This window comes from Ptychodera flava, chromosome 11 (assembly GCF_041260155.1).
Source record: "Ptychodera flava strain L36383 chromosome 11, AS_Pfla_20210202, whole genome shotgun sequence".
In the NCBI taxonomy this organism is placed as follows: Eukaryota; Metazoa; Hemichordata; class Enteropneusta; family Ptychoderidae; genus Ptychodera; species Ptychodera flava.
In genome coordinates, this window is record NC_091938.1 from 29,596,457 (window position 1) to 29,619,918 (window position 23,462).

The 23,462-nt window shown below is 35.2% G+C and overlaps 1 protein-coding gene across 1 annotated transcript; it reads left to right on the forward strand.

Moving 5' to 3' along the window:
- Positions 1–7,134: 7,134 nt before the first annotated feature.
- Positions 7,135–22,044, forward strand: LOC139143107 (adhesion G protein-coupled receptor B1-like). Its single transcript, XM_070713264.1, has 22 exons — positions 7,135–7,366; positions 7,485–7,658; positions 7,970–8,065; positions 8,953–9,047; positions 9,483–9,668; positions 10,200–10,268; positions 11,662–11,782; positions 11,921–12,091; positions 12,966–13,041; positions 13,158–13,302; positions 13,458–13,507; positions 13,915–14,041; positions 14,229–14,326; positions 14,672–14,777; positions 14,983–15,110; positions 15,478–15,567; positions 16,383–16,449; positions 17,547–17,632; positions 17,818–17,947; positions 18,732–18,773; positions 19,627–19,812; positions 20,233–22,044. The coding sequence occupies exons 4-22, from the start codon at positions 8,958–8,960 to the stop codon at positions 20,326–20,328; spliced, it is 2,064 nt and encodes a 687-aa protein (XP_070569365.1). The 5' UTR covers positions 7,135–7,366; positions 7,485–7,658; positions 7,970–8,065; positions 8,953–8,957; the 3' UTR covers positions 20,329–22,044.
- The last annotated feature ends 1,418 nt before the right edge of the window (positions 22,045–23,462 follow it).

The window sequence follows — 23,462 nt, forward strand, 5'->3', positions numbered from 1 at the left end:
GGGTGTCATTGGCTATGGCATCAGCTGCTATACATAGATCCGCACAAGGTTGAATATAGACACAGGATAGCACAATGTTTTAAACTCGCGTGGCAGTAAAATGGGCGTAGCGACAAAGTTAGACAGGTTTGGCTACACGTTTTACCTGAACGTCAACGTCACGAATTTCTGAGATGAGATATTTACATGCCCGTGAATGTGAACAATAATAGTAACTTATAGCTAAAACGTAAATTATGATTGTAAACAAGAGCGAAATCAATCACAAAATAAAATGAAGCATGTGTGCGCTAAGTTTAGCCTCTTTTTTTCCGAAAATCTGGATTTGCAAATTTGTTTACAAAATTTTCCTGCAGCTTACACATTCATTGCATTCCCATCACCTGATCGGCAAATGTAAAATGTTACCAATACGAGAATATATGAACTTGTACTTCGGAGTAAACGGCTTAACGTAGGTAGAATTATTTTTGGATAATTGGATCTTCCAATTTTTTCACATCTTTCAAAGGTGTTAGGAGCTCTATAGCTGAATTATAGCAATATTACAGATAACTCATAAAAACAAGTGTAAACTTTAAAATAAAAGAAGATGAGCTTACAATGGCAGATGAAACCGACATTACTTTACTATCCAATTATCCCAAATTAGTTTCAATACTGTTGCTTGTTCTTTGTGTATGAAAACTCGGTCTGACCTGAGCTCTGAAAAGCATGTTCAATTTTATTAAAACTTAAACAAGTTGCATGAATAATCCTATTACTCTTGTACTTGGAACAATCATTGTTATAACTTTCCCATATACATTCTATATTATGGTTGCATCACTGTGACTTGCGAATGGAATCTCCGGTCAGTGGTCTTAAAAGTCTGAGCACACGTTAAATATATTAGTTGCCCGTAAGCTTAGGTGTTTTGATGATCAGATACTCTATATTTTGCATGGACAATAAGTTAACTCTTTTATAGGATAGTGCTCAACTATTTATCGGCATCTTTTCATCGCGTTGAACATTACATAATTAACACCAAAGACAATTTCATTGCAAATACCATGAACCGATTGCGTCTTTTTATAGAAACAATTTGAGATCACTATATCAAAATAACAGAAGTTGACTTTACTCTTTACAGTCAAAAGGATACTGGTGCAAAAAATTATCGGCACGATGCAGGCCTTGCCAGAGAACAGGCATCGGTTGATTCATTTTAAAGCTTCACGATGTCTGAGGGCGCTTGCTCTCGGGGCGACTATATTGACATCACAAATCAGATTTTAGGATGATTTCTTTTTCGTTTTCATTCATTAGTTCCATCGGTTTGTACATGCTTTACTAATATTAAGCGGGCGAGAAAAAGAAAGCCGACAGCATTAATATGACTCTTTGCCTTGTGCCATTGTTCTGACAATGCCACGTCAACAGTCGACAACGTCGTGATTACTGCCTGACTTATCGTTGTTTAAAACATTCCGGTTTCGTTAATTGTACAGTTTTAAAATAAATTGAAATGACTTCTAACAAACAGAAATTAAAATCCACAAGTAGAACAAGCCATGGGTGAAGAAATCATTTACAAATAAGCTTTCTAACACAGAAGCTCAGGGACACACAAATTTAGAAAGTACGACTGAAAACACTGCATCAGTCACTATGACCGCAAAAAACCGCGATCCAATCAATGGAATGATCCATTTGCAAAGCCTACAGCGCGTATCAAGACAGCTTCTCATTTAATGTGTATACATTGAAAGCCTAACCTGATTCGCCGGTGATGACGACTAATTGATAATGTGTATATGATACTGAGGTTAAAATTAACTTATGGGTGCCCTATTTGTAAAAATATTTAGAAAATTCCGAATATTTTCCTTGCATTGATACATTCAAAGCATCTATGATCATCTGTATTATGAAAAGTTTAATTTAAATGGTACACATCACTATATTTTCAAGACCAACTAGGACCGTTAAAATTTGATTTGTCACGACATATAGGCGAGCGGCGAATCCACAAAAAGGGCCTTATTTTAGGAGTTTAATGTACCCACCTTACATACGGCCACATCATACGTCATTTGAAAGCTTATTATCTCTACTTTAAGAAAATTGACGATGTGGAGCTGCCAAGTAGGGCCATAACCTCCTAATTTGCATAATTAACAAGGGTACCCAATTTGCATAAATGCGATATAATATTTGAAATTTATTGTTAACTTCTCTAACGATACGTTTAAACTATCGAGTGATATATCAAATGAAAGGTCTTTCCATGTAAAATACAAAATGGATATTCAAAGAGATATTGAAATTGATTATACTAAAAATATTTTCATGTTTATATGGAAAACAATATTTTCCCCTTTTGAATAACAATATTTTAAAAATTTTAACACATACAGCAACAACACACAGCCACACCATACGTCATTTGAAAACTTATTATCTCTACTTCACGAAAATTGACAATTTGGAGCTACCAAATCGGGCCATAACCCCCTAATTTGCATAATAAACACGCATACCCATATTTGCATAAATGCTATATAGTATTATAAATTTATAGTTAACTTTTCTAAACATACGTTTTAAACTATCGAGTGATATATCAAATGAAAGGTAGTTACATGTAGAATACAAAATGAATATTCAAAGAGATATTGAAATGGATTTCACTGAAATATTTTCATATTTATATGGAAAAAATATTTTCCCCTTTAGAATAACAATATTTTAAAAATGTTAACACATAGAGTCCTATCATACAGCCACATCATACGTCATTTGAAAGCTTATTATATCTACTTGAAGAAAATTGACAATGTGGAGCTATCAAGGAAGGCCGTACCCCTTTATGTCCATAAATTACACTGGTAAGCAATTTGCAGAAATGAGATATGAAATTAGAAAATTCATTGTTAACTATTCTAAACACACTTTTACACTATCGAGTGATATATGGTCTGTGGTGATGGTATTTGCATGTAAAACACAAAATTGATATCAAAAGTGATATTTAAATTAATTTACGGAAATATTTTCATATTTCTGTCGAAATAAATATTTCCTCTTTTCAATAATGGTATTTAAAAAAATTAATTTAAGTATCAATGCAACAAAAAGATCCACACGAAAGACACTATTGTAGTTGTTGAAATGTAGCTTTGTAGCTGAAACAATGTGTCAGAGTAAGCTGCAGTCAAAGTAATGGCATGATTCATGATCCAAATCATTCATGTCATTTCCAGTAAATCTAGTAATTGTAGGAATTCATCATCCTCTTCTTCACCAGCATTGTCATGAGTAAAAGGGTTGCCACAGTTATCGCTGCCTTTGCAGGAACAAAGGTCTGTGCAGGGAAGATTAATTCGACAGTAGACACAATTGGTGACATGTAATAAGAGAAAACAGCTCCGCAAATCGTTCATATCTTAGTTGTTTGAATTTTGTGTACGATACATGTGTATATTGTAAGTGTATATTATGTTATGTTTGGCCGTTTTATGTATAGTGTTGATTTGCCATGGCGAGACGTAACCCTAATCTACGTGTTCTGCCCCATGGGGTAGCAAGACTAATGTGACACCGCGATCCTTTGATGCTACCTTTTGAGAGTACTGAGTTGTCTTCATCAGCCCTTCATTTTTCATGTGCACTGATTGAATGATTGTAGGTGTTACCAATCGAGTTGTTCCACTGAAAGTTCAGTTTGTTCAAGTACGGAAGCTAGGATGTCTACTGTTCGTTCAGGCTGTATTTGTGTACGCTCATTTGAATCGGAGATCGGACTGTTGTAGGTTTTGTGAAGTTTGGCATCATCGTAACGCTTATATTTCCGTTTCTTATGTATGTGATTAGGCTACGCTCACAAATAACGGTGAGAGGCAGAGGAATTCGGGTTGGATTCGAAAATTTTTGGAGATTGTAGAGGGGTACTTGGAGATTTTGATCAGCATATAGGGGACCTGAAAATGTTTTGGTTCCCTTGTACTATTTACGATTCCAAGGTTTTGAAATTAATTTAATGAAAATTTAATAACATTTAAATGTCATCCGATTGTCCAAATTAGTAATAATTTAACAGATTTAGAATCGTTTGGTCGCATTTCATTACTTTTATCTCGAAAATATCTTGTATTCTCTATTGCCTTGTTGTTGCATGATTGTTCTAATGTATCGTAATGTTTCGCGTTTAACAAGGCCCTTGAATGTTGCCGTTTGGTTTCGTGAACCGCAATGTATCTGTTGGTTTTGTGTGTGTTTTGCAGTCGAGAATGTCCTCTTTGTTCCACCGATGACCTTTATAGATAATGAGGTCTAACGACATGATTTCTTGAGAAGAGCTTTCGAAAATTTGAAAGTATGATGCATTTTTTCATGTTTGATATGATTCATTAAGCTCGTGTTGAGTTCCAATGAGAATCATACATCGTTTCTGAATCTCAGTCAGAGCACTATTTGTTCAGTGTGTTGCTGAATTATTCTCATTTTGTCTTGTGAAATGTAATGTCGGGAATTTCTGGTAAAACTGGAGATCTCGTACCGCACCCAAATACATGACGGTAAAATTCACTGTTGACTTGAAAGTGTTGTTTTTCAAGATTATTTTCAGCATAACTATCATGTATTTTGTTGTTGGTTGTTTGATTATGCAATATCATTTGATGATCTTTCCTGATTTAATGCTCTGTCGACTGATTCCATTGGTTCATTGTCCGTTGTATTGGTGTACATTGAAACAATGTCTAGTGTTACCAATGTCGCATTGGCCGGAACTTTTATTGTCTCAATTTTCCGTGTAAAATCTGTTGTATCTTTGATGTATGTTGTTTATTTCTTCACAAGTTATTTGAGAAAATAGTCAATGAATTTTGATCTGTGAAAGGTTGGACTGCATCATCCACTTATAATTGGGCGGCCCACGAACTTTTCTCGTGGGCGTCATTTTGTTCACTTGTATTTTTAGCATAAGGTACCAACTTGTAAGTGGTGCTAGTGTTTTACTCTTAACTAGAATAATCGCCATGGCTAATTAACACTTTATATAAAACAGCCAAACATAATATACACAGACAATATACACAATATCATACACAAAATGCAAACAACGAAGATATGAACGGTGTGTTGAGTTGCTTTTCCTTCATTATATGACAATAAATACGATAAATGAAATATGGTGCCTTCCGTCTACATATTCCACATAACTGAACTGAAAATACAGATGTAACACAGATGTAGTAACCAATGATGTCTCCATCAAACAAGATTTCTAGAGAAATTGAAACAAAAATGACATCAATAATACAAAAAGGGCCATTCAACACACAGCTATTTATAACAAGATTGGAACTAATTTGGGATAATGGATGGTGAAGTAATGTCGGTTTAATTTGCAAATTTAAGCTCATCTGCTTTTCTTTTTACTTGTAATGTTTTTAAGAGTAATTTGTTATATTTCAACACTCAACTATTGAGCACAAAACACGCTTTAGAAAATTTGCAAAATATGAAGACCCAATTATCCCAAATTAGTTCCAATTGGTTTTATGTATTCTTGTTGTTCAGCTATATGGGAATTAGACAGGAAATGTTCCAGTTTTCGTATCCTTAATAAACAAAAATCAGTGCAAAACAAATTCAGATATTTATCCCCAAAACTTTAGCATTATTCGTTATTAGTACACAATATTTTGAATATTATAAACTAGTCAAAACGTTTACGATTTAATTGAAAATATTCAAAAAGAATATTTTGAATACACGTTTGGAGTTCATGATTCTATTCTACATGCAAATACCTATCATTTGATATATCACTTGATAGTTGAAAAGTAAGTTTAGAGTACTCTACGATTGATTTTTGTAATTTTATATTGTATTCATGAAAATTAGGTACCCTTTTGCATTATGCAAATTAAATCATTACAGCCCTATTTGTCAGCTGCATATCGTCTTTTTTTCATGAGGCAGAGATAATAGGCTTTCAAATAACGTTTGATGTGGTCGTGTGATGCGGTTCTACGTGTTAAAATTATTATTATTATAATATCGTTATTAAAAGGTTAAAGTATATTGTTCTCCATTAGTACGAAAAAATTTTAGTAAAATCATTTAATATCTCTTTGGATATCCATTTTGTATTCTCCGTGCAAATACCTTTCATTTGATATATCACTCGATAGTTTAAAGTATGTTTATAGTAGTTAATAAATTTCTAATTTTATATCGCATTTATGCAAATAGGGTACCCATGTAAATTATGCAAATTAAGGGCCACGTCCGTACTTGACAGCTCCACATTGTCAATTTTCTTGAAGTAGAGATAGTAAGCTTTTAAATAACGTATGATGATGCTGTAAGATTTGGCTTTTTGTATTAATTTTTTTTAAATATTGTTATTGAAAAGGGGAAAATATTTTTTCAATATAAATATGATAATATTTCAGTAAAATGAATTTAAATATATTTTTGGATGTCTTTTTAGTATTCTACATGCAAATACCTTTCATTTGATATATCACTCGATAGTTTAAAAGTATTTTTCGAGTAGTGAATAATAAATATCTAATATTAATCGCATTTATGCAAATTTGGTACCCGTGGACTTATGCAAATTTGGGGCTACGGCCGTACTTGACAACTAAATCTTGTCTATTTTCTTCAAGTAGAGATAGTAAGCTTTCAAATGATGTATAATGTGGCTGTATGATGTGGCTGTATGTGTTCAAATTTTTAAGATATTGTTATTCAAAGGGTTAAATATTTTCTCAGTATTAATATAAAAACATTTCAGTAAAACCATTTTAAAATATCTTTTGGATATCAATTTTGTATTCTACATGCAAATACCTTTCATTTGATATATCACTCATAGTTTAAAAGTATGTTTAGAGTAGTTAACAATGAATTTCCTAATTTTATATCACATTTATGCAAATTGGGTACCCATGTGAATTATGCAAATTAGGGGGTTATGGCCCTACTTGGCAGCTCCACATCGTCAATTTTCTTGAAGTAGAGATAATAAGCTTCAAATGATGTATGATGTGGCCGTATGTAAGGTGGGTACATTAAGTGTGAAAATGGTGTGTCTGCCGCTCGCCTATATATCTTTATCATGCATTTACATAGGTAAATCGACCCAGTCAGCTGATGGCTCACCTTGTTTCTGTACTGATCCTGTTGCCAAAACTCCATGTATCTTTAACATCAGTGCATCTGAAGTTGTGACTCATCTTATTGTACCACATGGCGTAACAGTAGATATTACGTGTCCAAAAGGAATGAGGCTAGGACAACGCAGCTTCATTTGAGGGTTCAATTACGTGTAGCGATGGACTTAACGAGTTTTACAGTTGTATAGGTAAGAATAGAGTAATTTGAATTAGGTAAATAGAATAATTCAGATGACTTTATGATGTTATATATGCTAATGTTTATGTTATAGTTATTTGAGGGATTACTCAATGTTAAACCTACAGATAACAATGAGTGCGAAAATGGATTACATAATTGCGACTTGGAAAGAATATGTAACAATACACCTGGCAGCTATCAATGTCTCTGCCAAGATGGATTTATCGAGATTAATGGCCTCTGTGTGCCAAAACGCAGTGTTCAAGAACAGAGCAAAAATCAACGTGGCCAGGAAATTGGTAAGTGGTTATTCTAATCCATGGGCAGACTCATGAACCAAGAATATGAATGGCTCGACAAGTATTTGAAATAGCTGAATGGTAAAGAGTGGTTTCTACCAAAACGAGACTCACTGGCCACTTCATGCCAGTCAGGACATTTACAATATCGCAGTAGTAGTAGTAGTAGTAGTAGTAGTAGTAGTAGTAGTAGGTGGAGGAGGAGGAGGAGTATTTGCCTTCGATGATTTTATGATATGCAACATCTTCAATCTATCCTAATTGTTGATTGTTAATTCAACATGGGTTTACTTGCGTTAATTCTAATACAGGGGTAGGATATTGTCCAGCAGATGGGAACTATACATGGGAAGCAACAGAAGCAAATCACCATTCGACTTGGATTCCCTGTCCCCATGGCTCTGTAGGTAAGTCGACATGGTACACTTTCACATTTTATCAAGGTGCAGAGCTATGTGTAACTGCATGACTCACAATTGCTGCAACGCTTTTATTGTTATTATTGTGGTTGCACTAATAAAGTACTTCTCTTCTGAACCTCACTGTTGTTTGAAATCAACGTAACCAGCCTTCAAAACTGGCCAAATAGCTAATAATACACTATGTTATTTTTCATAGATGAATTCCAGTTTAAGTACGAACTTAATTTCAATTGCGGAAATGCAATTTATCCTAGCATACGTACAGATTACCTTTAGAAGTTGAATGATAGTTGAACAAGACAGTCTAGCAAACATACAGAATAAAAGGTTATGAAAATACGTCAAACTTTACAGATAATGGCGCTGTAATATTTTCCTCGCTTACCGTTGCAGTTACATCAGCATTTATCAGGCAGCAATGAAGCCACCTCTCAAACAAAATTTGCCTTAATAGTCAAATGGTACAATGTTTCTGTAGGAAGTATTTCAGAACATGTGTTTTAGTGTGGTTGCCCTTGCAAATCGAGTAATAGAACAGTATGCAGAAAATCAAAATATAATGACAGGGTTTCTTTGTTTCGAACAATATATAAGATCACTTTGATATCGATAATTAGGGGGTCAAGTATTGACATCGTGTGCTTTTTTAGTTTATTGTTACAGTACCTTTATTTACATATATAGGACAGACAATTGTAGTTCAAATCGTCGCTGTAAATGTCGGTTAAAGGACACAACACATTTTCTACATTGATGCCTGTAACATGCTAAGTATAAGCAAAGATGGTTGGCTGCAAAGAACATAGCAAAACATTATTGATGACATAGTGCTCAGTGTATTTTATGAATATAATATTTTCTTAAACTTTCAGGAGTGATGAGACGATTCTGTAATGCTGATGGTGAATGGGAGAAACCGGACACAACCGAATGTAGGACAAGGGAGTTAGTACAAGTATTCAAACAGGTGCGAGTTCCAACAACACCACTTATATTCAAATGTGCATGGAAAAACGCTCCTAGTGTATTTTTGTCCATTCAAAAATGCTTACGCTTATTTCACACTTGGAATGTTCTCAGTCGCTGTTTCATGCACAGATGAAAGAAACAATTTTCTTCAATATCCTTCGATTCTTAAATTTGTTTTCACATCACTGAATGGCAACCATGTTCAATATATAACGAATCATATTTCAAACGGCATATGAACATATTATTTTTCGCGGCGCTTTCGGCGAATCCACCATGTTAACATCATTATATAGATTAAGAACGAATCATATTGGCACAGTGTCATTACCAATTCATGCTTTTTACTTATTCGCTATTTTTGTGATTCAAAACCGATATGTTATTGAAAGAGTTACATATAGTTTTTTGTGTGTGAACCCCTTACTTATAGATCACAAATATAACAGGTGTAGCCGATGCGGTTGCAGTTTTGGATTCTCTTACCAATATATCAAAATCTGACAGCTCGGCATATGGAGGTGATCTGCTACTCTTAAGTGACATGTTGTTAAATATTGCTTCAAAAATTTCCCATTCCGAAAGTTCTAGCGTCGAAGTTATGCAACAGTACGTTCAGGTAATAAAAACTTAACCACTTAACAAAAAACTCCCTGTAATCATATCGTAAAAGTGCGGAGTTGATTTGTTTATCTTTTAAACAGCACTTACGCACTATTTCTCCAAGACTTTATACATTTATAACTCTTTTGGTGCATCAATCATCTTTAGCATACTATGTCGACATCCTTAAAGAATTCCTATTCTTCCTGATGGAAATATTTCGCCAAACCGCCAATTATCTACCCAACATCAACTACTCATTATGGTCCTCGGCCTAGTTCTCTCAGACATCAATGACTTCGAATATTATTTGCAGCTGAAAACTCGAACGCGCCAGTTCATCATTCATCATCCTCTATGTCCTTCCTGCGCCTTTCCTTGAAAGGCAGACCACAGCAATAGTTTTGTATCCGATTTGAACGAATTAACCCATTCTTTTGATGAAGCAAAACCTTAAAATTGTTCAATAGTTTTCGAAAATCTTGAAAATCATACCAAAATTCGTTTATAAATAATGACCACAATTGTTCCTGCTTTTACCACGTAGGTTTTCATGGAACGTGAGTGTCAGCTTCTTTCTCCTGGATATGAGGATCTGTGGATGCAGGCGTACCGGGTGAGGGAACCAGTGCTATTGTTAACCTTACGATTAACTCTGAACTACACACGTTCTGCCTCTTAACACAATCAACCAGATGTGAACTCAAATAAACGCCAATGGTCATGCATGGTTTTTGTAATGCTTCCTTTATTTTAAATCACATCACAATTTACGTATGCAATGTAGTTTACAACTTCAAATGCAATTTTCTAGCCAGAACATAATAGCCAATAAAATATTGTATCTTCAATCCATATAAACATTGCATGATTCGACATAAGGGCTAAAATAAAACAGTGATTAATTGGAAGGAACATTTGACGACTAAAATTTTACTGCTACAACTTTCGTAATGACATTTTACTACATAGATGCCTAGATGTATTTTAGTATACCGTTCAACGAACGTAAATATTCAAGCTAGAATTGTCAATGATATCTTATGGACTCTACTGTAATTCCCTGCATCAAAGCATGAATTGGCTTGATACCATAAGCTTCCCCTTTACTTACAAAAGCTATCACGAATATACATACAAATACTACGAACGGTGAATTCTCAACGAAACATGTTCTCTCTGAATAACGCCAGATGTAAGGAAATCGGGCAACAGAACATGCAGAGTTTTAATCAACTGCATTACAAGTTTTGCTTCAGCTGGAGTGATTGTGACGGCGTTCAGACACACTCTTAACCGACTGATTATGCCATGACGTTACTGTTGAAACTATAAGTCTAAGTAAAGCTGCCAGTAAAGTGCAAGTGAATCCATTTCATTTGAAGGGAAATTAACTGCCTACATTTCACTTGGCAAAACTGGCCATTTTTACACTTGGGCCTTCTGCTTTGTAGACTCACTTCAGCTTGATTATATTCGACATATTTTACAGAAATAGAGAAATAAAGTTTTGCAGTTAATCAACACACCTGACAGCTGAAGGAACAAAATATTGCAATTATTTCCTTTACAATTGTGCAAAGGAATAGCAATAGCAATAGCTCGAAGGGCAATAAAAGGTGTTAGAAGCATACCGTATTCCCGTGTTAGCTGTATCTGTGAGAGTTAATTCTCCATCATAGTTTCGGCCTTGATAGCTTGAGTATCGTTCCAGCCAGACATTTCAAAATCTAATCAGTTTTGGTAATTCTCCCTTGCAAAATGTTACAGATCAATGCACTAATGCCTTCTGCAAAAAAGTAACTGCACATGTGCTTTTCTGGTAATTCCATTCAGGAGAGAACATACAAAGCCATCTAAAATTACATTTGAAATATTCGATATTCCTTTCACCCAGACTCGTGTTAGTGGATAATGCACGGTATTGCTTCACCATGAAACGTCCCTGACTTAGCTTTGATTGAGTTCAGTGTACTCTGTACTTCTATTTTTCCCTTTTTGTTCCAAAGGAACATGGACCAAACGATGGAGTAATAAAAGTATTTGCTGCTCTTGAACAACTTAGCAACACAGTGTATGAAGTGATGCGCCAATCTGGGCAGAATGTTATATTGTCAAATGGTACAATTGGTGAGTAAAGCTATGTAAAAATCCTCTTCAGATCCGATTTACTACCACAAGTACGTTTTTTCACAAATTCATAATATTCAATGCAATTTCTTGAAAGTGTTGAAATTGGCAACAGTTCAGCGTACCTTTTATTTCCAGCTTTGAGAGGAGTTTTTGTCAATTCCACCAAAGAGTACATTGTTGATACCGCTGGAATATCAATATCTACAAAGAGGAGACTTCTCCAAGAGATCAATCCTGATGTCCCCGAAAGCTACCTAAAAGTATCTCAGAAAACATTGGACAAAATAAAGTCTTCAAGGTCAACAGGTATCATAACTTTGTTTAAAATGACCGAAAACATATTATGTTGCTTTCCAACTTTTACAACAACCTTTCCAATGATTCAATTTATGATTTTGCTTTGGAAAAAGATTACAATTTTATTGCACAAATATAAGTTGCCTTTTTTTGAAAAAGAGTCATGTAGGTATTAAAAGAAATTATTCTGTTCGATAAAATCTACTGTTTCAGAGTTGCGAGATGTTTAGGAATTAATATTTGTAACATTTTGACGCCACTTGAAAAATCCCTAAAGTGGAATTTTGATGCACTTTTTATAAATTCAGACCTTGGGGATATAACGAATTTTTGCATGAATGTAACATATACTGCTCCACAATCTTTGTAATTGACCAATATACATATTCTTAAAAGAAAACGCTTTTCTATCAACATTTGACAGTGGTAGAGTCGCTTTCATTATAATGGTGGCTAGTGCTTCATAATCGACGGGATAATTGCCACTACCCTTACTGTTTTCTACGAACCTAGATTACAAATACAGACTGTGACGATAATTATGTCCGAGTGGACCTTTTCAAATTAGTAACATTTTTGAATTTCCCGTTAGGCTATTTAAAGAAATGTCTTTGTTTGCCGTGCTTGGACTTTTGAAAAACCTACCAGCCAGCCAGGGGAAAAAGCAACCACTAACAAAAAACACAGGTGTATTAACATAAGCTTAACTATTATTTGTATTATTGTTGAAAAATAATATTTTTATTTGTAATGGTGTTAATATTGTGTCTGTTTTCTTAATTTTCTCTGAAAACCTACAAGCACGCGGATGACAAATAAAGAATTTTATATAAATCGCCTTTTCAAATAAACCAAATTTGTCGTATTCTTTCAATGTGTATAGGGATGCCTCTTGCAGTGATATCCTACGTCTACCAAAATCCGGGGGATATTCTACCATCTGATGCCGTCACAACAAGGTGAATTTTTTGTAAAATATTCACTTAGGTATGCGTAATTATGAGATTATAACATAATAAAAATCATATGTACAGTCATATCTCACTCTTCTTTGATTCGCTTTATTTATCTACAGGCCAAAACTGCGCCAATGGGTAAAATCGATCACAGCTGTGACGAGAATTAAGAAAGTCAATACACCTGTCATCTCGGTGTCAGTGTATCCAAAACTGCAAGGAGATATTGATATCGATGTCCAGATGAGAATGTACACAAAAGAGGTAATATAAGCATTATTACATGTTTTAAACAAATGACAAAAATGCCGATAGAAAGCAAAGTTTAATCAATATAGAAATTGACCCACAAGTTCTGAGAATAACACAGTGTACAAAAGGATAAATGAAAATGTTATTTTGTCACTTCTCTTTTACAGGATGGCTATTCTCCTAAGTGTTCCAGCATGGAAGTAGAAGCTAAGTATGGGTATGAAAACATCGTATAAATTCTACCGTTAACATTTCCACTTTGTTCATTTTGAAGGCATCTTTCGTGTTGCAAAAAGTGATCGCAATGTACCTCTGCTTAACGTTCTACTTAAATATGTCTTTACTTATATGTGAATCATATTTTGATGAGTGTGATTTTATGCTTGCAACAATATGGCAAGTCAATAATACTACCGTCAATTATCAGGATAAAGTCATACTTGAAAAAAACAAACCCGAATCAGCGATACTGATGCAAATTGGCTCAATACTGCAATATTTCTTAGTGAACAAAATTGAGTGAAAAACATCTTTCCTTGCTGGAATTATTGTCATGATAATTTTTAATTTTGTGACTTCAGGTTTAAAGCACTAACACCACGTCCATTCTGCTATTTCCTTCAGGATATGGACGACGAATAGTTGTAGTCTCACTGTGCGTGATGCCCACGAGATATGGGAGTACATAGAATGCGCGTGCAGCCGCTTCGGAAACTTTGCTGTCATAATGACTATTGGAAAAGAGCCAAAGGTTGTGCATTGATTTTCTAGTGCAATTATTTCCTATGCTAATGTCGTTTTAAAAAAATGTTCATTTAACACATAGTATCGGTCCAAATGTCCTACTGAGGCAAACAAGCTTCTATAACTATTACTGTTAGCGAAAACTATTCTAAGTTTCTAGGAGATATTTAACATGCCCTTTGTCATTTTGACAGCCTTTTGTGGAAGCTGCTGCCAAAGTTGTTTTGACAATATCCTGCGCACTTTCCTCATTATTGATTGTTATCAGTATCACGGCTGTTTGTATGGCAAGGTAAGAATATTTTGCCCTGCGTTATACAGGTATTGTTACAGGGATGGCTTAATGAGAGGCTAAATGAGAGGTTTTATGAGAAGCAATGGCATGACACTTAAAAGTTCACCACCCTCTTTGATTTTTGTAATTCATTGTTTTGATGGTTAATTATCACACCATCGTGCCAGTATTCCGACCAGCAGGTGAACTATTTAATAGCACACGAATCTTCCTCAGTCTCTTCAAGATATATGGTAAAAGCGTATATTTGTATATAATGTCATTTTTGAAATAACGTGTATCCGTGACATCAGCGGTGAAAAACACATAGGACTGATGGAAACTCATATTATTTCATTTTAGATTGACGTCCGACTTCTACTTGGTCCTAGGCCAGGTAATCCTGTCTCTGGGAATCTTCCCCATCCTCGTTGCTATAGACGCCAATTTTGCTGCGGGAGAAAACAAGGTAACTGACTATATATATATACATTTATCATTTTAAAACATTGTACATTTTTGCTTGATTCATGTAACATTGACTGTCTATCTATCTATGACTTTCAAATCAAAGGTAAAATGCGATTAATATTTATATTTTGATAGAAAATTTGTGGTTAGTATCCATCAATTGGTAACATGTTTGCGTAACTAATGCCATCGTTTTCCCGTAGGAATCTTGTCAACTGATAGCGGCTTTCAGTCATTATGCCCTTCTCAGCAACTCTGTGTGGATGATGAATCTCAGTATTCCATTCTTCAAACGTCTGAAGCATTTTGTGTATAAAAGTACAAGCGCAAGGTGATTATTTGAGCATAAGTTGTTCACTACTTCCATATGTCGATGTGACATTTACCAGCAGGTTTCTGAAAACTGTATATTGCTTTCACATAGCATAATGTAAAAATCCTGTTTTTTTCCCGAATACAGCATGTATCGTATCGTGTCTTCTTGAAAAATCTGAATATACTTCAATGCACCGCCTTGTGTATTGTTGTCAAAAAAGTCATGACATGGAAATTTAAATTTAAATTTAAATTTAAATTTTTAGTAGATCAAGTAGCTAAAAATTAAATATCAAACTGTATACAAAGAGGTTAACATGTAAGTGTTTATTCAATTTCCTCTTTCGAGAAAATATATTTAAGAATGCTCCATTGTCTTGCAGATTAATCTACGCCTTCTGTGGCTGGGTTATACCCTGTGTTGTCTTCATTAATTGGAAAGAACAGTTTCCCATGGATGATAAACAGCAAAGGTAATTACATAATTCAGGTAGACATCTCTCTCGTGTTTCCTATAAAGCCATTATTTACTATTGCAATTTGTAGCTGAGCATTCAGACTTTTACATAGAATAGATGGGGATATTATCTATGCACGCTTGTGAGAAGGTTGATGAAAGATTGGGTGGATAGGTCGATTTGTACAGGCAAAAATGTAGGTGAGAAAGTAACTTGAAAGGTACGCGTTAGCAGGTGCGTTAGTGGTAATAGATAGTTGTTGCCATGGATTGCATGGATTTATATTTTAATGTTGGGAATACATGTTTGTTGATTAAAAGAGACGTAGGCTGGCTTGGTAAAAAGTAATTAGAATTGAAACGAAAGACATTTGTTGCATTAAGGTATGGGTGCTGGACCTCTATACGGTGCGTCTGTCTCCTACTGAGCTACTGTCTGTACCACTTACTCATATTACCTTTCAAACAAATTCTTCAATGCCTAGCTCCTTACCTTCATATTCACTAATTAACGCTGTTCACAGTGGTAAGAGTATGGGCCTAAAATATAGACTTTTGATCCCCGCCTCCGATTTAACTGAAATTTATAGTTTGTGTTTCATAATTCGAAGTGGACAGGTACGCGTGTACGCAATCGCTGTTTAGTACATCCCTGCGGTTAGCCGGGTATGCGGGTGGGTGCTTAAGTAGTTTAGAGGTTTATTGGTAGTAAATAGTAAACATCAACGGATGTAGAAAGATAATATTGAGACCATGCAAAGAAATCCATCTGAACAATATGAACTTCATTTCCTTTATATGCTTAGTTATAAATTTCCGTTTCATTTACAGTTGCTTGGTTGCCCAATATTCAGCCATCTCTCTCTTCAGTCATCTGATGGCCCTTTTACTTGCAGGGGTGAGTAATTGATAACAATAGATAACGGCTTCCCTGTGTGTATTTCGTACTCTTCAATATTGATTCCACCGCACTGTATAGGGAAGTAGTCTTCATACTCATATTCGGGAACACAAGTTCCAAGCCGAGAATCGGGACCAGGTGTAAAATGTTAAATGGTTGACAATTTCCAACTGGATCTCTAATACATGTATCTACACAAAAGTCAGTGTAATTCGAATTTTTACGTACAGATTTTGGACGAGGCAGTTCATGATGAGAAGGAATAAAGAGGTGGGCTTGCAACTCCAGATTTTCTTCATCTTTTGGTAGCTTGTGTTGTGTGTACGGTAGTGCACTAAATGTTTGCCTGTGGTGGGCTCGTCATGAGGGTCGACGAGAGTTCCGCTCTTGTTTTCGTTTATGTTGAGGTCCTGATCGTTTAAAATCTCCTTGCCCGTAAATTCTGAAGAACATCTATGCAATGCCATTTGGAGTTGTCTTCTTCTGTTACGGTGACATTCCCAGTTGCACTGATTTCGCTCATGAAATTTTCACTATCATTATAACCGATGCACTAAGTCACCATCGGGCGTTCTGTTAGTGATGTCATTGCTAATTAGGCAATTCCCGGAAAATGTCGCCATAATCGAAGTCAAAACGTGTAACCTTTCCCGTGTATTTGTCATAATGGCACAATACAACTGTTTTAAAAACCTCTCAAATAAGCTTCAATTTGTGTGAAAATGTTTTCTTAATCAATGACAATTTTAATGACAACGAGGACTACAGTATAGGCCTCGAGGTCAAGCGAAAAAAGCCTCAAATTATCGCGAGACTTGCCCTTTAAAATAACAATTATTGGATCTTATTTGTTTTACTCAAGAGAGAGAAATATATAATATGATCGCGTTTCGTGACACAGAAGTAGTTCATATCATGTCCCATTCCAATGAAAGCGACAGTTAACTTTCAGTGAGGTAAAAGTATTGTTTTAGCTTTCTTTAGAAAGATATCGCAGGAGATGTAGTATTTTCTTTCGTCTGTTGCAACAACGTTGTACCATATTCGTAAGCATATAATGAACCGGCGCATGTTGACATCTTTTCCTATTTAAGGTAACCATTTTAGCCCATTGCTATAACTACAATATGTTGACTGAATTGGTCTCGGTTTTCAAGGGACCTGAGGAGAGGATATTGTGGTAAGAACACAACCTTTGTTAAAATGAATCTATTTCGTTTTCAGCATAAATGCTAGGGCTTTCATACTTGATAATCAGAGGCTGATGTTTAAATGTGTAAGGAAATCTTTCATATCCTATGTAAAAATTATTCACATTTGCCTGTACTCTTTGAATTTAAGTATTTCACCAAAATTTTACTTCAGCAACAAGATGGAAACATCAATGATTCTCCATATTATTATGATCTTCTGCCGCTGTGTCAACATACTGGAGGTGATGACGGATAAACCAGTATACTCTGTCTATATCTTGGCAAGTTTCATTTTCATGGAGGTTAGTCAGAAACGTTTGTCCACAGTTACCCTGAATATTTATGCTCCCTTTTGTGTGATCACACCAGAGAATCTGTCAATCATGTTTTAAAACGACTCTGCGTTCTAATAACTTTTAACCTAAAGAACTAAGAGTCTTGCTGTCTTTATGTCCCAGACTGCATGTATGCATGACATGTCCTTGTGTCTATCTTTCTGAGGGTACACGTGTGTCTATGCATTCTGAATGTGTCGCATGTGTATGTGTTTGCGTGCTCAGAGGGCTTGATCAATAAATGTTTGTACATATTAAGGGAGGTTAAATTGATGTAATGTTGATGACAAAGACGTTAAAAGTTCCTTTCTGTGTTTAGAATCTAAGGGTAGGATGCTTCAAGAGTGTGTATTTTAGGAGAATATCTTTCATTTCATTGCAGTTTTATTTAGAACGCGATTGGAATTTATCTTGGATAATTGGATGGTTAAGTTATGTGTGTTTAGTCTGCAAATGTAAGCTCATCTGCTCTTCTTTTTATGTTATACACTGGTTTTCATGAGTAATTTGTAATATTAAAACATTCAGATATAGGGCACCTAATACTTTTGAGAAATGTGAAAAATATGAAAATCCAATTATCGCAAATTTGTTCCGATCGTGGTTTAGAACATAACTATGCCATGAAGTAGAGTTTATGGCCGTTGTATAACTCTGTGTGTCACTTTGCAATAAATCTAAAAATTGTGTACAACTCAGGCTAAATTTTATTCTTGGTAAATGACTTAATGACGTTTGTCCTCTCTCACAGGGTTCTGTCATTTTTCTTGGATATGTCGCAACGAATGAAGAGGTTAGTGTCATTACAGTAAATTTCAAAATAGCTAGGAATTACAATATCCTAGAGTGATTAGAAAAACGTTTCTGGCGATGGAAAATTACTAAAACTGCATCCATTGCAAACGTTCTCCTTAGAATTTGCAACAATTTAACCCAATACGACGTCCACGTTACTGTTCTTACTCACTGAACACATTGAGTGTAGGAAACACCAATAGTTGCACTGACCCGTACACACTGTACCGAGGAAAAACCTATTGTTAGCCTCTGTGCAGTTTCATTGAATGGAAATGTGATAAAGGCAATATTATTTGAATGTTTAAACAGTCAGTGTACGGGTAAGTTTTCAATTGGAGCGCGGCAACACTGACGATGTTGACTGTTGCACATTGAACGTCGTATTGGGTTAAATTGTCGCAAAGTTTATCGAAGTAGAATGTATGTGATGAACTCAGGTGGCGTCATTTTCTGTCACCAGGAAGAACGATTTTCTTATCACCCAGCACGTTGTAATTCATCGCTATTTTGAAATTCAATGTAAGTAATGTATATTTCGCTACCTGAGAAACTTTAGATTCTTACGTTAGAGCAAACTACATATCAAGCCAATCAATTTGAAATATGTAGATAGACCATGGTTTTTCATAAATATTACACTACTGCTCAAGAGGAGCTATCTTTTGAATAAAGTTCGGATCACAGTTACATACTTTTAGAAATTTGCCATCGCACTTTTATATTTAGAATGATTGCAAGCGAATAAATAATACGCGGTTGTTGAAAGGGCCTCGGATTATGTAGTTGAAGACCGAAGTGTCGCATATTCTTACTGGTCAGGTCAGCATTTTTATGACTTTTTCCCTCAGATTTTGATTGTACTGAGAGCTCGATACTTTGAAAAAGATGAAGAATACAAACAAGCGTTGCAGGATTTTGAGTTTGAAGACTCTGAGAGACTCAAGATTCAGAAGGACGTATTAAAGGAAAGGGTTAAAGAAGGACAAAGCCGGTTTGAGCTTCGATTACGACGGCCACAAATTGCCGTTGTTAAGGTACGTCCATAGACAGGAAGCTGGTTATCCAAATTTCCCAAATGCTTAGAGTATTTTTTCCTGCGGGTAAACGTGTTGACGTAAGGGTAAAGTAAGTAATTCGTTAACGGGACCATGTATTTTGATCTTTGTGTGTTGACATTGAATAATAAAGACATGTCTTTGAGAAATATGTTATCAAAACAACTAATGCCAATGTCATAGCAGTTCAACAATTTAACAGAAATACTCTTTTGATAATTAGAGAATGTTGTTAGCCCACCACTATGTGTTTTTCCTTTCTCTACTTGTTTCATAAAACGTCCCATAATATTTTATGCGGATTCCAAATACTGAATGTGAAAATAGCTATTTAGTTTTCGATGTCAATGGTGTATAATGTTCACTATGACACATATCTTTGGTTTTACTGTTGTAAAGGTTGGTTCTGGGACAATAGATAAAGCCATTGACGCAAGACACACCAGGATGAATCCCGAAAAGAACAGAATTGTACTAGAAGACATGTCGGACTAGGTGCAAGACATTCAGACTATATGACCTGGTGATTTTCAAAGTGTGAACGGAGTACCCAGTGAAGAAGCATCAATTGGTTTACGGTAAAGTAGTTGAAACGTATAGTTGATGCTTTGCAAGGCACTGAGAACGAATATTCCGACATCAGCCTTTGCTGATGCACGCCTTTTCCTTAACTAACAAAATGTTTTTTCGATAAATAAACGGTAAATACGCAGTACTTGTTTTAACATGCAAAATTAAAGTTAAGCAACGTTACCCTAAAAAATTGACACCTTTCTGTTCAGTTCAAGAACATGAATTAAGCATTATGGTCAATAACTGATTTCTTGTATTTCGAGACAGTATAGCATAGTAGTGTCGGCAACACATGATACATTTTTGGATCAAAAAATATTTTACTGAATTTTAATGGTAATATTAAAAATCATGAGTATTGTTTAAATTTCTGTATACCTTGATCCAGTGGTTTTGCCGTTTGCTAATGATTAGCATGGAGGTTGTATATTTCAAGATGTAAGGAAGTGTTTCTCAAGCAAAGGAATACGGCTTTTCATATATCACACAGTTTTACGTCATTTACTAAATTGTCCGGACTCTTTCGAGATGAATAGAGAAACTACAAAGAGATTATGGCGATTTCCTTTGGTTTTTTTATCTTTAATAAACACTTTAAGGATATCTGTTTTCGATGGTGTACAGAAAAGGCACTGTGCGGGACGTGATGCTTTTAAAAGTAGATGAAACATGAAACTACACAAGATGATAGAATTCTGTCCTCCAAAGAAGTGTGTTTACAATTTAACGAAATCCTGATTACATTTAAAAATGGTCGTAACTATTTGTAGAACGAGTATTTTACTTCAACGTTTTACAAACAATTTGCCTAGATGTTTTCACTATTATTATTCAGAATGTAAAATCTTTATTTTGATTAAGATTGTCATGGAATGTATCTTCTTTGTTAGATATATCGTGTTAACTTGTATACTTTGACGATTTCTGATTGCTGGTTTTGTTTCGATACCGCTTGAACATTGAATTTTAGAGATGCATGATATACAGAGCTATAGCAAGACAATAATGCACCATCATTGAACTCGGTTAGATAATTTTTAAGTAACTGTTAATTCAATTATAAATGTTGTACATGTTAACAGCTATTTCGATTTCGAAAAGGGGTATCGATAATCATTTCAAGCAAATTTAGTACTTCGTAGATTTGTATACTGCATTTAAAGAAAAGTTTACTCTTTCGTGTCGCTACGTTACGTGCGTATTATTTTGTAAAATGGTCTTACAAGGTGTGGGAAAAACCGGGGAAAAGATACTGAAGTATTTGATAGATAGAGGAGACTCACATGGTTATAGCGAAAGGTAAAATAATTGTGTGAGACAGCAGAAAAAGAAAAAATGCCGAAGTAGGGGAAGATTTCATGGAAGTTTTTGGTTCAAGAAATCAGAAATTATTATAATCTCAAGAGTAGGAAAGATTGAGAGTGCTGCAGTTAAAAGGTTTTATAAATGACATGCTCTAATACTTCACTGCATTTAAAATCAAATGCATTAAAATTGACGCAAGGTAAACGGAGCTATTTTAAAGTTTGTCAACAAAATAAAACCTAGGTATCTTTTTTATCGTAATCATGTAATCAATACTGTATTAAAGACCCATTTTCACCGTTTGTCGTGTAATAAAACATACGCACCAACCAGCATAGTGTTATTTTCCTCTTCTTTCAAAGTCCTTGTAAAGCATACAAATTACAAACATCTGTTGACTTGTCGCCTACCTGATTGCAGAGAGCCTCTGACGCGATTGGAACTCAATACCATTGCAAAGCACCTTAACAGCCTCATAGAATTCAGTTTGAGGAATGGGTACACCATAACAGTATACAGTAGCAGTGTTTTGTCCTCAAGTTCTTGCACGATTCTTTCAAGTTTCTTGGGTAATGTTTATGCTCTGATGGAATGTCATAGTTTTGCTGAAAGTTGTCTTTGCTTTGAAAGAAAACACCAAACAGCTCGGATAACTTGTGGCCTCTGCATTAAGTTTAGAAAGATGGGGTCAGAGAGAACAAGACACCGGTGATATAATTGACAAAAGTCTTCCCTGTAACTCTTCCTCGGGAGGAGCACCAGCACCTTTCCTTTCCATAAAATCAATGATATCATTTCGCAATTGCCAATCTCCAAGCACAGACTCATCAGACCCAAATTTAGATTGACGCTTCATATCTATATCCCTTGCACTTTCAAAGTACCACACCCGAGATTGATTGAAAAGATGAAGTATCATGGCATAAATGGAAATATTCTACAATGGGTCAAAGCTTGATTGACAAATACAAAACAGCGAGTAGTCATAAATGGAGCATCATCTGAATGGAGAATACGTCACAAGTGGTGTCCCATAGGGTTCAGTTCTTGGAACAGTACTCTCTCTATATCAATCACACTAGCGGTGAAATTCTTTCTAAACTCAAAAAAATTTACTGACAATACTAAGACATATTACCCCCTCCGAAATTGTAGTGATCCTGAAATTCTACAAGCTGATTTGGACAAGCAACAAAAATGAGTGAACACTGGCGGATGCATAATGGCTGGAACATCCCCTTCCATAAATACTCAATGAGCAATATTACAATTGAAGAAAATGACGTTGGCGTCCTACTTCATTCTACCTTAAAGCCTTCAAACCAGTGTGATAAGTTTGCAAAAAGGGCCAACAGAATGCTTGATCTCATCAAACGATAATTGTCGATCAAATCAAAAATGGCATTCTTCATCTTTACAAGCAACTTGTCAGACCACAGCTGGAATGTGCGGTACAAGCTTGATCACCATGACTACAAAAAGACATAAACATCTTAGAAAACGTTCAACGCAGGGCAACAAAAACAATAGCTTAACTCCAACACTACAGTTATCAAAATAGACTTAAACGGCTTGGTTCAACTCTACACAATTATCAAGGCCATGGGGTCACGACTACTGCAACCTTTCACTTGAGTTAGCAGCCTACTCGAGAAGTCGCGGACACTGTCCCATACTTCCTAAACTAACCGTTTGACTTAACACAAGGAACTACTTTTTTCAGCAAGAATTGCAGATACAAGCCGATGTCA

What these genes read in the sequence shown, in the direction of transcription:
- LOC139143107 (XM_070713264.1), top strand. Translation starts at nt 8,958, where the DNA reads ATGAGACGATTCTGTAATGCTGATGGTGAATGGGAGAAACCGGACACA. An exon ending in TCTGATGCCGTCACAACAAG is followed by an intron (nt 13,042 to 13,157) that starts GTGAATTTTTTG and finishes ATTTATCTACAG; the next exon opens with GCCAAAACTGCGCCAATGGG. An exon ending in ATGTCGCAACGAATGAAGAG is followed by an intron (nt 18,774 to 19,626) that starts GTTAGTGTCATT and finishes TTTTTCCCTCAG; the next exon opens with ATTTTGATTGTACTGAGAGC.